At 37.4% G+C, this 17,698-nt stretch overlaps 1 protein-coding gene across 7 annotated transcripts in view; it reads left to right on the forward strand.

Annotated features, from left to right (window-relative positions):
• Positions 1 to 17,698, forward strand: part of CCDC148 (coiled-coil domain containing 148) — a 265,676-nt gene that overhangs the window by 188,413 nt on the left and 59,565 nt on the right. For all 7 annotated transcript variants that reach the window (XM_032638642.1, XM_032638644.1, XM_032638643.1 and 4 more), the window contains one exon: positions 6,374 to 6,514. In XM_032638642.1, coding sequence (XP_032494533.1) covers positions 6,374 to 6,514 — 141 coding nt within the window. The remainder of the gene's footprint in view (positions 1 to 6,373; positions 6,515 to 17,698) is intronic.

The raw sequence follows: 17,698 nt of genomic DNA on the forward strand, positions 1-17,698 counted from the left end.
AATAGTGCATAATCATTGAGATTCTGTAAATGGCTGATAAAAAGTCACAGAAAATGGAAAGTAGTTATCAAAGAGAGGTGATAAAAAATGCACTTATGGGGCTTCCCTGGTGGCGCAGTGGTTGGGAGCCCGCCTGCCGATGCGGAGGACGCGGGTTCGTGCCCCGGTCCGGGAGGATCCCACGTGCCACAGAGCGGCTGGGCCCGTGGGCCATGGCCGCTGAGCCCGCGCGTCCGGAGGCTGTGCTCCGCGACGGGAGAGGCCGCAGCAGTGAGAGGCCCGCGTACCGCAAAGTAAATAAAAGATAAATAACGCACTTATGAAGTCACCCAAGAAACCAAGGGACAATTGTGAAACCAAGAGGAAAAGCCAAATCTTTCTGCTAAGCAAAAATGCTAAGAAGAGTATAGAAAGCTTTAATAATGTATGCGAAATCACAGGTACTGTATTTCATGAGTGGAGTTTAAACATAAATGGAACACATTAGATAAAAAAGCTTAGTTAAGTAATATTGAAAAATGGTGGGACATGTGCAAAATTTAATGGAACTATCACACTGTTGAAGATTTAATAAAATGAAAATTGGAAGTTTACTCAGCTGAACTGAATTTAAAAGCTTATAGAAACATTTAAGGAGAAGACAGAAAAGGATTTGCTTGACACTTTTTTGGACACGTCCTCTAACATTGCTAGAAATAGGAATTCATTGTTGAAAATCCTGACAAGGTTTTCTGGATATTTTCCCTGAGGCTATCAGAGGTGGAGCTTGGGAATCCTGGAAACAGCTATAACCAGGAAAGCAAGGATCCGTCATCACAGGGTGGAAGAATCAGAAAATGGTAGCATGTCTGAAGAGGGTACCTTTCTTTCCAAAGACCAATCCAGTGGGGAGAAAGGGAAATACTGTCAATCTAACTGACAGGCATAGTCTCAGAGACTTTTCCATGCATTTACCAACAAGTATTTCTTGAACCCTTACTATGTGCCAGATGCCATGCAAGGCTCTGGAGACAGCCCATGAATAAAACAAATCTGGTCCCTGCCCTTAAGAAGTTTGTAGCCAAGTGTGAGATATAGGCAAATCCCACATGGTTCCATGCTGATGTGTGCTGTAATACAGGAGAGGGACAAGGTGCTAGGGAAGTAGGGAAGTAGGGAAGAGGCAGCTGACCTGAACATGGTAACTTAGGGAAGGCTTCCTGGAGCAAATGATGACTAAGCTTAGGGCTGAGTAGGATAGGGAGAAGTTAGCCAGATGAAGCGTGAAGAAGATAGCTTGCTTGTTTCAAGGATTACTTCACACCATGTGCTTAATGCCTTTATAAAGCATGGGCCCGCCCGGCACACAATAAGCCTCATATATGGCAGTTTTTAATATTTTATAATCATCAGTTACAGGCACTGGTCAATGGTAGTTTTCCCATATAAAACAACACACATGATACAATGGTCCATAAATAATGGCAGATAGAATTCACAATTAATGTTTAATTGTCTGTTATTATTTAACAGGCTTATAAAACACTAACGTTCCTCATTGCAATTCATTTTGCTTGAAGAAGACAGTTGCAGAGCATGCCATATTGTGGTCTCTCTGTATAAGGAAAATATAAAATAGAATCAGAATATTAGGACTTAAAGACTTTAAGTATAGAACTCACCTGATCCAGTCCTCCCCTTTAACATGCAAGAAAACTAGGTTAGCCATTTGCTCAAAGTAACATTGTTGTCCGTTAGTGGCAGAGAGAAGACGAAAAAGCTGGTGTTCTGACCAGCAGTTCAATACTCATTTCCTTTATACTGCATCGCCACTTAGAGTTATTTTCAAAGCTTTCAGTTTTGATGTAAAATTGTGTTAATATTGTTGCCTTGATGTTAATTTCCACTATTGCCTTTGAAGTTTTCATGGGTTTCATTTTGTGTTTTTCTAGTACTTTATTCACCCTGAAAATATGTATGTTAATTAATTTCCCTTGAACCATTTAACTTTTACATTAAGAGCAAGGGATACATGTAATAGTACTAACCATTTTCATTTTAAATCCTTAATTTATTATTTGCAACAGATGAACATATTTTAAACTTCATTTGTTCTCTGTTAGGTTAAGGTTTCATTCAAAGACTGTATTAACTAAAGAACTGGGAAAATGTCCTGTAGTTAATAATCTAAATAATGCTTTCCTTATAATGCGCTCCTGACTGCCACTGTGGTAATGTTCTTTTGTGATTGCTAAACTTGCATTTGTTTCATGATTTATGGCGTGTGCCCCATTTAAAAACTACCATAATCTTATCTTTTCTGGAGAATAGGAGAAATATCATTTAGACTTGCAAATGACAAAGAGGGCAATTGGGTAAATTGGATAAACTGGGTTACCTGAGTTTTATTGATCTGGTTATTTTCTTGCTATACTTACCTTTTTAAACAGAAATCTTGACCAGTTATAAGTATTTGCTTATACTTGGCTTCATAAATCATATGACATCACATGTGCAGAGGTCATTCAATGATAATTCCCATAAATTAGTCTTAAATCAAAAGGTGATAAGACTAGTTCCAAAACACAAACTTCTTTCAACTGAAATTTATAGAAATAGTCTCAGTACTTGGAAAGGATGAATGTATGCTGTTTTTCTTTACATTAGTTCACTGCATCTCTGGTCTCATTGTCTGAGAACCTTGAGACTACAGTCTTTTATTATACAAATCTCTTTGGACATACATTATATTTTATGGTTTATTTTGTTTTTTTACAAAAATTTTAGTATGGAAAAATGTAAAAACATACAAAATCTATCATTACTCAACTTCAACAATTATCAGCTTATCAGTCAAATACCCTTACGTACTCTCCCATGCCCACTGGATAATAGTTAGCAAATCCCCAAATATCATATCATTTCATATGTATTTCAGTATATATCTCTAAAATTAAAGACTCTTTAAAAAAAATAACCATACTATGATCGTACTTAAAAGCTTTAACAGTTTCCATAATAGTATCAACTAACTAGTCAATATTGAAATATCTCTGTTTCAAAATTTTTTTACATTTGGTTTATTCAAATCAGAAACCAAATATTATCCACATATTGCATTTGGCTGATAATGTTTCTTAAATCTCTTTTAACTCATATTTTCCCTTCCTTCTTTTTTCCTTGTAATTTGTTAAATCCTTGAAAGTTTTTCAAATTTCAATTTTGCTGTTTGTATTCCCATAGTGTTCTTTAATGTGTTTTTCCATTGACTGACTTTTCTGTAAAGTGATAGATAGGTCTAGAGATTTAATCATATTCATTTTCATATTTTGGCAAGAATGGTTCAGGAGAATGTTGTATACTTATACCAGGATGCCAAAATGGCTGCTTGTTTCTCTGTGATGTTAAGATTATTCAGCATTTTCAACAGTTGTCAGCCTGATCCATCCATTATAACGTTTCCTATCAGCTGTCAAAATGAAGTTTTTAGTAGCAATTGATGATCATGAACGAGGATCCATTATTTCATTATGTGTTGCAATATGGTATATTCTCATGCTATCATTTATTTTTATTTATTTGGTTCCACTTTAAAATGTTATTTTGGTAAATTAAATAGGTACTAATTGAGCACCTATGATGTGTTAGCACTCTGCTAGACAGTATAAGGGGAAAACAAAATATGTATATATCATGGACTCTGCTCTAAATGAAAATAGAAACATTATGCTCAAAATGATTAGAGAACAGTTATCATATGGTAAGTGAAATAAAAGAGAGATGAGTGTGGGTTGGAGAATGTTTCATGGAAAATGTGAGACACGTGGTGGACCAAGAAGCACTTTATGAAATAGAGGGGAACAGAGGGCATTTCAGGTGGGGGAATAGTTTGGGTCACGCCATGATGCTAAGAACAAGAATGGTGGTATAAGGAAAGGCACAGGAAAAAATCTACCTAGAGATTATACATTAGCTAGGTTAAAGTAGGGCATTGGTTGGAAGTGAGAAAGCTAAATTATTTAGGTCATATTTGGAGAAATTGACATCACCCCATGAGCTTTCTGGTATTGTTCTAAATACATTTGGCACATAGACTTTGGGTGGACTAGGAAATTACAGCAAAGTGGCTTAGGGAAATTCAATAGTCTAGAAGCTGATTCGTTATAAATAAAAGCTCATCTGAGCTTAAGAAATATAAGATTGGTTCAAGTAATAGGTAAAATGTAAAGAATTAGTCATGTTGATAGATGTACATAGTAATAAAAATGGAAACTACAGAGATACTTGTGGTTTCACAGAACAAACAAGATTGTTTGAAAGAAGAGGCAGATGCACAGGGCTTGGTGTGAAGCTATGGCAAAGTTAAAGAAGTTGAGTTTAATTTTGGAAATGTTGTGTTTTGGGTGCACATACAGCAAAGTCTTTAAGCATTTGTTAGGATGGGATTGCAGACAAAAATGCAGAGTTGCTATTGTACATTTTAGAGTCAGACCAACAGAAGTGATAGGTTAACTCATAGGAGAGGATGAGCACATCAGATAACGAACAGAGAGAGGCTGAGGTTGAGAAAGGATAGCAATAGAGTTGGGGGTATAGGGTAGACACAAGAAGCAGGAAGAAGAGAAGAAGGTAGTATTCATTGGTGGAGAAGCAGGGGAGAACAGTGTTATAGCCGAGGAAGGAAAGAGTTTTAAACATGAAGAGATGGTTGACAGGGTTAAGTACCAACCATGAGGCTAAGGAAAGAGGGACTGAAAACTATCCTTTAGGTATTCAGGAGAGTGATCCCTGGTAGCGCTTGATAGGACACTTGATTTTGATATAGCATGTTGCAGATGGAAGGTGGGTACAGAAAGGAATAGTTGGGAAGTAGGAGGTCAGGACAGAAGGCATAGATGATCTTATTCTAGGAACAGGGTTCAAAACAAGAAGATAAATATGGCCAAGATAAGCAGTAGATGGGGAAACCTAAGTGTGCTTGAAAATCAAGGGTCTGAATTTCCTTGGTTATTTTGATAAATAGAGCAAAATATATTTTTAGAAAATAAACTTTGAATAATGAAAGTGCAAAAAGAGCTTAACTATTTAGTTATTTTAGCTCATCATATTTCTACGATATTTTATTTATTCAATTTTCACTTTATATATTACCGTAATGAGTCATGCTTATATCAAATATGTAAGGCAAAGAGGTGTTAAACTGAGAATGCTAGTTTCTTCCTTTTCCAAAACAAATTTCTGCATACCTCTCCATCTCCCTCCTCTCTGCTTCGTTAGCTACGTGTGTACATGGAACATGTGTTTGTTTTTATTTTGTTAGTTTCATTGGTTTACTGCTTACAAAGATAATACATGTTTATTGTAAAAATGTCACTTGGCATAGAAAGGCTTAAGGATAAATTTTTTAAATTCCATGAAATGCTACTATTCAGAGATAACAATTATTATTGTTTTGGTAAACCTCCTTCCAAATCTCTTTCTATGTGTAGATACATAGATGATAATTTATATTAATGAGATCATACTATAAATGTGGTTTTGCACCTGCTTTTTTGCATCTAATAATATGTTGTGGATATTTTCTATGTTGATGAATATGGAAATATAGATCCTTTTTCAATGGCAGTCATTGTATGACGTTACCATAATTAATTTAAGCTATCTCTTGTTGCCAGACACTTAGACGCTTTCCAGTTTTTCTGTTTAAGCAGAACTGCAGTGAATATTCCTCATGGGTACATTTTTGTGCACTTGTCCAGTTGATTGTCTTCTTTGAATAGCTTCCCCAAAGTGGGGTTGTGGGTCAAAGACTATGCATGTTTTCTCTTGTGATATGTATTTACATATTGCCCAGTGTCCTCTAGAAGTGCTGTGCCAATTATACTTCTACCAGTAACACCTGTCAGTACCCAGAAATTTCTTTTAAATGTCTTAACATTTTTTTCATCTTCATTCAGGCTCATTTTATTCACTTACAAAAATCAGGATGAAATATATCAGTAGTTCTTAAAAGTTTTAGGATATTAGGACCATTTGAAAACTGTTGACCAGAAACTGGAACTATTGTTCCAGAAAATCACAGCTGTGCAAAAACACAAAACTTTCCCATAATACGAGAATTCACAGATCCTTTGAAGTCAGTTCACGGACTCTTTAGGATTTCATTCCATGAATCCAAGTGAAGAATCTCTGAATGAGGTGATTTTAAAGTTGCTTTCTCCTTTTAATACTAACACACACACATCTTACACATACATCACACACTCATGTGCACACAGAATTTTAATGTGTACTTGGAAAATCTTTGACAACTGCTCGATTCAGAACCTAGTCTCCTTGTGATCTGTGAAATCACTTGAGTGTGTATAGTTATTGGAATGAATTTCTATTTCAGGTTCTTCAGTGGCGAGCCCACCAGGAAGAGGTAGCAAGACTGGAAATGGAAATTTCTGCCAGAAGGAGAGAAAAGGAAGAGGAGAAAGAGAAACAGTGGAAGAAGAAGGAATTGTTACAAAGAGAAGAGAAGAAAAAAAAAGTATTTATACTGTTGCTGTGAATGTGTGAATGAATGTTTAATTGCCTGATTGAGATTTGATTGACCTTGGTGTTTGGCATGGAATCCTCATAAGCAGTTCTTAGAAAGATTCATAAGGCTCTAGTGGAGTCTTGCTTAAATATATTTGAGCTTCAAAGACATGGAGGAGAACCCACTTTATTGACCTTCACAAGCACAAGTACATGTGATTAGAAGAGATGCTGTAGATAAAGAAAAGATAGGGTTTGTGATTGTTGTTAAATCGTGTACTAAGTAGGGACATGGCAAAACCAGAGGTACTGGGGTACCATTTTGGTTGACTGCAGTACAGCAAATGACTATCAAAAGATGTCCTTATTGGGAAAATACATTACACTGGGGTCAGTACAATTCATAGAATACCAAAAGGCCCTTTAAAGAATTTACTTCTTGATTTATTATGTGTTAGATTGGTTTTTCATATTGATACAAATTCATCATCTACTTTTGAATGAACATTTGTTTCCCAATCTTCAAAATATTAATCAAAACACTTATTTTTTTTAATTTTTTTTTTTTGGCTGTGCCATGCAGCTTGTGGGATCTTAGTTCCCCAACTAGGGGTTGAACCCATGCCCTCTGCAGTGGAAGCGTGGAGTCCTAACCACTGGACCACCTGGGAATTCCCCAAAACACTTATTAACAGCTTTAAAATGATTTCTGACAACCTGTGGAAAGTAAAACATATTCAGAGGAGATTTTTTAAAAATATGGGATATTTGTTTAGATATTTTGTTTTTCCACACCACAAAAGTGATAGAATTTACAGTAAAAAATATTTTTCTTTAAGATTTTATGACTTCTGTGGAAATGATTCACAAAAGGCAATTTATGATCAACTCCATAACATAATGAAAGGAACTTCCATTAACCTGTACACCTGTATTGGCTTGATCTGCATGATACGTAAAATGTTTTCTTTTGGAGTTGCTTAAAGTGCTAAGAATGACTAATTCACAGTCCTTGATGAGTAAATTTTTGCTTTTGTGAACACAGTTGATACTTTATATGGTCAACCAGGTTTATGAAGCTCTTGTCTAGAAGTTTTTCCTTTAAAATTAAACATGAGGGGAAAAAAAAGGCACTATGGTTTTTTAGCTAGAAGTCAGATTTCTGCACTTTATACTTCAGTTGCCATTATTCTTGCTTGTTTTGTGCTCTTATATCAGCAAATTGGTGTAGAGTCAGCATGTGTAAAAAACAACACATAGAGAAGTTATATGATTTTTGACAAAGTAAGCTGCAAAGAAGACATAATTTACAGTCTAACTTCTAAGGAAGTTGGGTGGTTTCATCAAGTCCCCATCAAGAGAGAAACTCATAAATATCAATCATGTTTCAAATAACATAGGTGAACTATACACATCTCTGTGGGAAAAACTTAACAATTATTAACTATTATGAAACTACATATGCTTAGAGATTTGTCATCTACCTGGGCACCTTTCATAGCCCTTCCTCTCTATGAATTAGTATAATCATGAAAAGTACCATATTTTTAAGCATTTGTTTGCATGTAGTGTCATTTTAAGTGCCATATAAAGAGATTTAGATACAGTTCCGCTTTCTGGGAACTTACAAAGACAGTGAAAGAATACACAAATTTGTAACTCAAGTATTGAGAATTGAAGTAAGTGCATTTCATTGTTAAATTAAATTTGAGTTGGGGAATTGGCATGGTTATACAGGAATGGATAGACAAACTGCTTGCTGTTTTCTCCTCAGTCTCTTAGATTTCTGGAAATGAGAGAAAGGTGTTTTGAAAGATGAGAGAGAGACCTTTGTTAGCTTGCAGATAAGCTGTTGACATTTGGCTTGAAATTTGGCCTGACACCGAAACAACAACAACAAAACAAACAGTGATGGACGGAATAATTAAGCTCTAAGCCAAATTCATGGTCAATCTCTTGAAAGTGTATGGGCCCGAGGCATGTATTTTATTTTACTTATTTTCTTTTAAAAATTATTTCTTACATTTAGAAAAAAAGTTTAAAATAGAGATTGATGTAATAAATACATTAGTACTCATCACCTAGCATTGAAACTGTTGACATTTTCATTGTGTTTCAGGTTTATTTTATTTTATAGATAAAGTTGAAGTCTTCTTTTGAGGACTTAACTCAGTACCATTTGCCTTCTTACCACACCAAAGGCAATCTCCATCATGAATTTTATTGTTATCTTTCAGGCTGTCTATTGCTTTTAACATATTTTACTATGTATTTCATTTCTCTTACTTCTCTCATGAATATTACCACACTATTATTCTGCAGCATGTACTTCTCCATTTACCCTTACATTTTGAGATATAGCCATGTTAATACACAGAGAGCTAGTTTATTCTTTTAATGGCTATATAGTGTTCCACTGTAGAACTAGGATACCATTTATCCCTTCTTTTAGTGGATAACATTTAAGGTTCTTAAATTCTGTTCTTGAAAGTGTGCTGCAGCAGCCACTTCGTACATATTGACCAGGGCATGTATGCACAGCTTTCTCTAGGGTGTCCCTGGGGTGGGAATCACTATGTTGCAGGATGTGTATGTTTTCAACTTTATATGAGACTTTTTTTTTTTTACTCTATAAGACATTAAAACTATTCTTTGTGACTTTGGCCAATATGCTAAATGGGAACAGTATCTCAGTGTTTTAAATTGGATTCTCCTGGTCACTTGTGAGTGGAAATCTCATGTTTATTGGGCGGTTTTCTTCCTCTCTGAATTGCTTATTCATGCTTCTTGTCCGCTGTCTATTTTTTCTTTATTTAATCTATAGATGTTCTTTATAAATTCTGAATATTATTTCTTTTTATCAGTTACATGAGTTGCAAATATTTTCCTTCATTGGTCATTTGCCTTTAAATTTGCCTCAGTGTCTGTAGTTCCACGGAAATTTCAAATGATCAAATAATCGAAGTTCTTAAACTTTTTCTTTGTGAATTGTGCTTTCCTTTATGAACTATGACCTGGTAGTGAGAACATCTCTACAGAGAGCTTTTATGTCTGCCTCTGCTAAGGGCCCTATGCATTTTACTGGCCCAGGACCAGTTTGTATATTAACTTTGAGACTTGGGACCCATGCTGTGAGCTGGGAGTGGGTGCTGACTTAGCACTCATGCACAGCACTGGGGTTCTGCACTTGGCCCTTTTCTTCCTCTGGTCACAAGCAGAAAGTTGGCTCCTTTGTCACTCTCCTGGGGAGTGGTCACAGTGTAGCTAGTTTCCCTTGTGTGTATGGACAAATTCTATATGATTTCTTTCTCTTCGTAGGTAGCTTGGTTCCTGCACCCATGTGCACAGGTCCCACAACTAACACTGAAGGCCTGGCCACCAGGTCCTCACATGTATCTCAGGTCCAGTTCTCCCCAGGAGTCACTTGGCTTTGGCTCCTTCTCACTGCTTTGACTTTGAGTTCCATCTTTATTTTCAGCACTGGGACACTGGATGTGTGTGTGTAGTTGTGGTATAGTTTGTCCAAAATTTCTGTGTTTAAAGTGGGAAAAAAGATTTCTGTGTCAACTCAGGCATACTGACCAAAGTTCTGACTACCTTTATATATACTAAACGCAAATCTAGATTCCCTTTGTTTTAACTATTTTACGTGTTGGAGACAAATTTTAGTTCTTCAGTGCTTAATAGAAGCTTGGCAGAAAACTCCCTACAGACAGCCTCCCCCTGACTTGAGACTGGTTGCTTTATTACCTGGTGTTCTGTCTCTCCCCATCTACTGTTTCACTTGCCTGTCTCTTCTCGTAAGAGAGCAGCAATAGAGGTAGAGAAACTATGCCATGCGTAGAACCCCACATTAGGATTTCTGAAGAAGAGATCAGCTTTATCCTAATTCTTCTTCCCAGTAATTTGTCTTTTAGGAAATAATATTTTCTTTTTGTGGGAATAACATAATTTGTATCCAGTGGCAAAGTTTATCCTAGTAGTTGCCCAGCTCCTTGCAAATGTACATTTATTAGATCACTTTTTTCTTTTGTGCTTTAAAACTCTAATTGAACATAATATTCAGTTTTCATAGTTTTATCTCAAGACTCAAGGAAAGTTTTGATTCATAAGCTGTTAGGTGACAATGGTAATATTTCAGAAGCATCTCTCCACTTTTGCAATTGTCATGGTAAAATCAAGAGATGATGCCTTTCCATAAACTATCCCTAGGAGCTATTGTAAGAAACAAGACTACCATGCTAGATGAACCTCAGAATGCCTGATATGTAATATTGGTCCCAGAACCACCCTTTTACTAGGTGTGGCTCTTTGGATGGCTTGAATAACAAAAAAATTGCTCTGCATCACAGCATTTTAGGAGGTTTTGTTGCTGCATGATGCTTGGCATTCTATGGGATCCAAGGCGAGCATATTTTCAGCCTTGCTCCCAAAATGGAGATTTTAAGCAAGGCTCACAGAAAAAGGAGGCATATCCCTTCCTTGATTTATCGTGTCACAGTTCCCTCCCAATTTTCACCAACTCTGAATCCAGCATTGAAACCACTCATATTGCACAACTGAGGGGTGGGGAACATAGTCAGAAAAGTCAGAATAACTCCACCAGCCATGTGACCTTCAGCCTTATCTCAGAGATGTTTCTGGGGAGCCTCAAGTGACATTGCACCAGTAAATACCAATAGACCCAGTCTTCAGTAGAACCTTGGCACCTAGGTGCTTCCCCTTGTCCTCAGGTGACCTGGCAAACACTCAGAATTATATTCATCTGACAGATAACCAGGGAAGAGAGGAAAGAATCTAAAACAAAAGAGGGGAGACTATCTTAATTAGAATGCAGGCTAAAGGGGTGGAACAGTACTACTTCTCAGAAGGTTCAAGAAACTCTGTGCTTAGGAGGGAATCCAGAGTACATTCAGATCAAAGCCATTCTCTCTATGTGGGGATTTATGGGTTCTTATGAGAGTAATTCATCATGATATTATGAAATCTCTTCTCCAGTGTTTATCAATCTAATAATATACTGATCTAAAGAGCCAAGAGTAGAAAAAAAGGTGGACACAGAGAATGATAAAAAAAAAATTCCCAGGTTTTAAACTCTGCTTCTTCAAGATTGTTGGGACTTAAAGGGGCCAATGAATAGCCCCGTGACAGACAGCCTTCTAAGATGGGCCCCGAGACTTTCTGCCATCCCGGGATACATACCTGTATAATTGCCAGGACTGTAAATACCTAATTAGGTTATATTATATGGCACAGACAACGTTGAGAAAGGGAGATTATTTGGGTGGACTTGACCTAGTCACATGAGCCCTTTAAAAGCAGAGAGGTGTCTCTGGCTGGTCACAGGATGGGTAACCAGAGATTTAAAGTATAAAAGGGACTTGACCCACCATTGTTGGCTTGGAGATGGAGGAGATCACATGGCAAGAAATGTGGGTGGCCCCTAGGAGATAAGAGTGGCCCTAGCTGACAGCCAGAAAGGAAATAGGACCCTGTAACCTATAGTCCTATAATTGTAACAAACTGAATTTTGACAAAAAAAAAAAAAGGAATGAGCTTGGAAGCAAATTTTTCTCTGAAGCTTCCAGATGAGAAATCAGTTTTGGCAACACCTTGATTTTAGGCTTGTGATGTCATGAGCAGAAAGCCTAGCCATGCCTTTCTGAACCTCTGACTTATAGGATTCTGAGCTAATAAGTGAGTATTGCTTTAAATTGCTAAATTTGTGGTAGTTTGTTACACAGCAATTTAAAAAATCAATACAGATTTTGGTATCTGGACATGAAATGCTACTATAACAAATACATAAAAATGTGGAAGTCTTTTTGGAGTTGGAAAGTGGAGACAAGTTGGAAAAATTTTGAGGAGCATGATAGAAAAAAGACTAGAATGCCTTGAACATACCGTTAGTAGAAATATGGATAAGATGTGGCTGATAAGGGTTCAGAAGGAAGCAATGAACATATTATTGGAAACAGGAGAAAGGAGGATCACTGTTACGCAGTGGCATAAAGCCTAGGGATTTCTGTCCTGCAGTTAGATGGAAGACCTTCCTAAATAATGAACTTCATATGTAATGAACTAAGAAGATTTCCAAGGTGTTGAAGATGCCACCTGGTTTTGTTTTTTGGGTTTTTTGTTTTTGTTTTTTTTTGCTACTTATAGTAAAAAGGAGAGAGATAAATTGAGGGAAGAACTGTTAAACTAAAAGGAACCAGGACTTGATGCTTTGGGAAACTCTCCATCTATCCTAATGGCAAAAGACTCTAGAGTTAAGAGTTTATTTCCAACAGCATGGCATAGGGAAAAGACTGAAAGTGTGAATGTACAACCCTTTGTTATAGCCTCGAAAAGATCAAAGGGTCAGTGTATACATTCATATAAGCAACACTTCCAAGAGATAAGTGGTGTTTCTCATAGATATTCTCAAACTAGAGAGCCTCAGAGAAGTTTAAGGGCAATTTCTCACAGCCACATCAGTAGGAGGCCAAGAGAGAGAAGGGTTCATCTCAAAAAGACCTGTGTTTATTGGCTTTTTTCTAACAAGGTGAATCCCTTAAAATCCACAAAAGCCCATTTGGTTCTTGGGGAACCAAATGCTCTGGGGAGCAGAGGGAGGGAGAAAGACTGATTGGTCTAACTGGATCCCACTTAGACTAAAATGACTTAAGATATACTGTCAGTTTATGTAATGTACCACTGGGGACCAACTGAATTGTGAACACAAACAAAAAACACTGTGGCAGCACTCAGTCATGCAGTGACATTCAGATGATTTCAAATTGGTTTACAACACTTTTTTACATTTTTATAAAATGGAGAATATGGAATGTAAAAACTCTCATAGACTCTTTCGACCTTAAAAACATGTCTTTGAACCTCTCTGAACACCAGTTTGACCTCTGCTCTAAAATCCGCCCACCCAGTTCTCTCACTGCAAGCATCTCTGCATAGGGACCACCTGCAGCTAGAGCTGGAGTAGCCCCATCTGGCTGAGGACCAATCTGTTGAACTACTTCCCACCTTCGGTTTTGTGGTTCTCTCAATTACTAACTCCTAGAAATGTGATCTTGCAGTCAAAGTTTGAGCGGGTGTTTTTCTTTTAATTTTTGGTACTTTTATTTGAAAATCTGATGAAATACCCAAAATATTGGCGCCATAAAACCTAGTAGGTAAATTAACTATCAGGATATTACAATGGTCAAAAAGAAAAGATAGTTAAGGTGTATTTTAGGTAGAAATGACTCCAAAATAAACTGGGGGTTCAGACTTTATCTTCTGAATATTTAACCAGTCCTCTGAATGATATTGTATGAGTAAAGAAATGAATGCAGTATGGGAGAAAAGAAAATAAATCAAGGATCATATAATTTAAAAATATTCATAATGTTCCTTATTTTGTCATTAAAATTTAGAAATGAATATTAACATAGCTTATTAACTGATTATGACCTTCTAATATGAGTCTAAATGTAGGGTCAGCTCTCAGTATATGAGTCAGTAGGTGACAGAAAAGTAGGATGGTAATCCAAGAGGCTCACTTTTCTGGTTTCCATGTCTTTTAAACGTGAAGATTTCCATTAGAACTTCTTTTTTAAAAGTGGAAATTATGGAATCTTCCTACTCTTTGTCAGGACACAATTTTAAGAAAAAGTCAGATGGAGGGGAAAAAATACCCTAGATGATCAAGAGACAGATGTATTTGTTTTTCTGTAAAAGATTTCCCAGTAGGCAGTTTTAAAAGTCTTAAAAATTAACTCCAGGTGTCAATTTTTGGCTGCATTTTCTGGCTAGGTCTTGATTATTCACAGTGATATGATTTAATTAACGGACACCTATACAATGCTTGCTATGTGCAAGGCACAGTTCTATGTTCATTTAATCTTCTTAATAACCCTAAGGGGTGGGTACTAATATGATCTTCATTTTATAAATGAGGAAACAGAGACACATAGAGGGAATATAATTTCCCCAAAGTCACATAGCCATTAAGCAGTGCAATTAGGATTTGAACCCAGGAGGTCTAACTCCATCGTTCATGATTTTAAACACTGTGCTGTGCTGCCCATCACGGTGATTGCTGTTTGCTATTAATTTTGTGATTAATCAATTTTGAGAAAACTTGGTTTCAAACTGTTTGCTTTAGGGTAATTTTCATGGCTTTGATCCTGTCCTAGTGTACTCAGAACTGTTAAATTGATAGGTAATTGATAATTTAAAATCTCTTTAGTAGTCTGCTTACTAGGAGTATTTCTTTCATGTTTTACAGGTACATGCAGTCTGTCTTATTAATATTCTCTCAGGATTTCTCTCCTTGGGTTAATGAACCACTATAGCCAAACGCTTTACAAGAAGCCAGACCATTATGGTTTGATCACAGTTGAAGTGTCAAGTATAAGACATGTGTTATGAGCAGGTTAAAAAAAAACAAAACAGCTTCATTGCCTCCTTGGTGTTGCTCTTTTGTTAAGTTGATTGAAGAAAATATTAACGATTTTGATTGTGATTTTTTTTTTTTTTTACCTCTCAATATCTTATTTCACAAGAAGAAAATTTCCACAGGCTTCCAACATTGCATCTGCCAACCTATCAGAATCTGTACCCACTCCCTACCTTCCCTCCTTTCACAATGCATTAAGTATCTGTACTCCTGTCTATGGCCAGCCCCTTCACTTATGCACAGAATCCTATTCCCTCTCTCCTACGCAAGGTCATCCAAATCTCTCTCCCACCACCACTTCCCCCTTTTATTCTAGATCTTTCCTATTAACCTATAAATATACCATTCTCCCTTGTATTTAGAAACACACTCTCCCTTGACCTCATGCCCCCCCTGTTAAGAAAATCTCACCATCCTGTAGCCTCTACACACTGTCCTCGCTTCATCCCACCCATTGTCGCTTGAGCCATTTTGTCCCTCGACTCCAGCAAAGCTGTGCTTGTCAAGGTCATCAGTGATCTCCATGTTGCTAATTCCAGGGGTCTGTTCTCAGTCCTCACTTTACTTGAACTATTAAGATGGAAGTGATCACTGCCTCCTCTTTGGAAAACTTGATATTTAGCTTCTAGGAAGCCATCCTCTGTTCTTTTATCTCACTGGGTTCTCTTTCTCCATAAACTTGGATGGATCCTCCTCATCGTTCTAAGTCTTGGAGTTCCCTGGGGCCTCGGTGCTCTAAGTATGTGTACTTTCTAGGGGATCTTAACCAATCCAGTGTACTTCATATGCCATTTGTATGCTGACTCAAATTACCAATTAATATCTCTGGTCTAGATTTCTCTCTTGAACTGCAAACTCACACATCCCACTGCCTCAAATCTAGTTTGACCCAAATGTAATCTCGTTTTTCTCTCCAAACCCACTCTTTCCCCCATATTCCTTTTCTCAATAAATGGAATCCTATTCTCCCAGTGCTCAGGCCAAAAGCCTTGATATTTTGACTCTTGTTTTCCCCCCTCACACCCTATACTCACACCCTTACCTATTGTCATGAATAGAAGGCTCTGCCTTCCCAATCAGAACTATTATAAACCTCTTACTCTTCTAATTCATTTCTCTGCCTCCTCCCTTTCTCTTCCCTCCCTCCCCCTCCGTCGATTTCCCACGCAACAGGCAGAGTGATGCTTTTAAAAGGTATGTCAGATTATGTCATTCCCCGCATTACGCTCAATATCTCTTGGATCTCATATCCTGCGACTTCCCCCATCACTCCTCCTGCTCCAGCCATCACAGCCTATTTCTTCCTCCTCGAACACCCTAGCACATGTCCCCTTAGCCTTTTGCACTGGCTGTTCCTTCTGCCTGGAAGAGTCCTACCCCCGATGTCTGTATAACTCACTCTCTCACTCCATTCAGGATCATGCTCAAATGTCATCAGAGAGAATGTCTATCCTTGACTACCAAACTTAAAATAACATCCTCCTTCCTTGTCACTCTGTCCATTTACCCTACTTTATTTTTTTCTTGGCATTTATCGTTCCTCTGACATATCTTTATTTATTTACTGACTGTCTTCTCTTTCTCTTCTAGAATGTAAGCCCTGTAAAAAGGGGGGATTTGTCCATTTTCTTCATTGTTTTATCTCCTGTGCCTGACACAAGGCACTCAATAAATATTGTTTGAGTGAGTGAATTTAATGATTGAGCAGAACACAACTGTACTTTGATGTTGAGATATAGAGGAAAATATGCCAAACTAGGAGGCCCTAACAAGGTGGATGACCTTGGGCAAGATATGTAGGCTCTGCAGGATTTTCCCTCCCCAATTGTAAAATGAGGTGTTTGAATTAAATGATTGCTAAAATCACCTCAGCTCTAAGAAGTCATGATTGAATGACTCTGAGGTTTGATTACTTTTCACTTTTCACTCTCCCTGACACTTCAGGCTTTGAAATACAACATCCTCAGTATATATACTCCCTTTTTAATGAATAGTGAAAAGAGAGAAATTAAACAAGATTACAGACAAATTCATTTTAGCAATATCAACATATGACACGATCATTATGTAATACTTCAATGCCCAGACTGAAAATAGACCTTACTCCTAAAGAAGACATAACAGTTATTTTTAAATCCACCTGGAACTTCAGTTAAGAGGGAGATAACTAATGTGTTTACACCAGAATACTTTCTTGGCTCATCATGCTCTAAGGACATAAGACTACATCACGGCAGAAAATAGCTATTGCCAATTCGAGTAGGTAGCTCTGCTATGGAAAAAATGCTCACATAAGTGACCAAAGTGAAATCACCTAAAAGATTCATGTTATTTACTTACACATATAGACATCACCTACTTCCAAATAATTTATAATAAAAGCACTAACGTTACTGTGCTAGATATCTACCCGTTGGGGCATATCTACTCTCCATCCTGCTCTGTGTCCCAGGGAGTTGTCCTGTAGAAGGCTCCCTTGCCCTCTGGCTTCTGATTGTGTTCAGTCAAAGTGGAACACTAGAGATGAGGATGAGGGAGGAGAGTGAGGTTGGGAGAGCTGCTCCCCCAGCTCCTGGCCCTGCAGAGTTGTATTGACTAGCTGTGTCCTCCACCAAAGGTCTCAGCCCCTGTCAGGTGGCCCTCCCCACACAGCCTTCTCTGGCTCTCAGTAAAGCAGCATGGCTACTACATGATCCCTTGTGATTGCCCTGCATTCTAACCTTCTTTGTCATTGTCCCCTTATTACATTCTTCT

The sequence above is a fragment of the Phocoena sinus genome, chromosome 7, assembly GCF_008692025.1.
Source record: "Phocoena sinus isolate mPhoSin1 chromosome 7, mPhoSin1.pri, whole genome shotgun sequence".
Taxonomy (NCBI): domain Eukaryota; kingdom Metazoa; phylum Chordata; class Mammalia; order Artiodactyla; family Phocoenidae; genus Phocoena; species Phocoena sinus.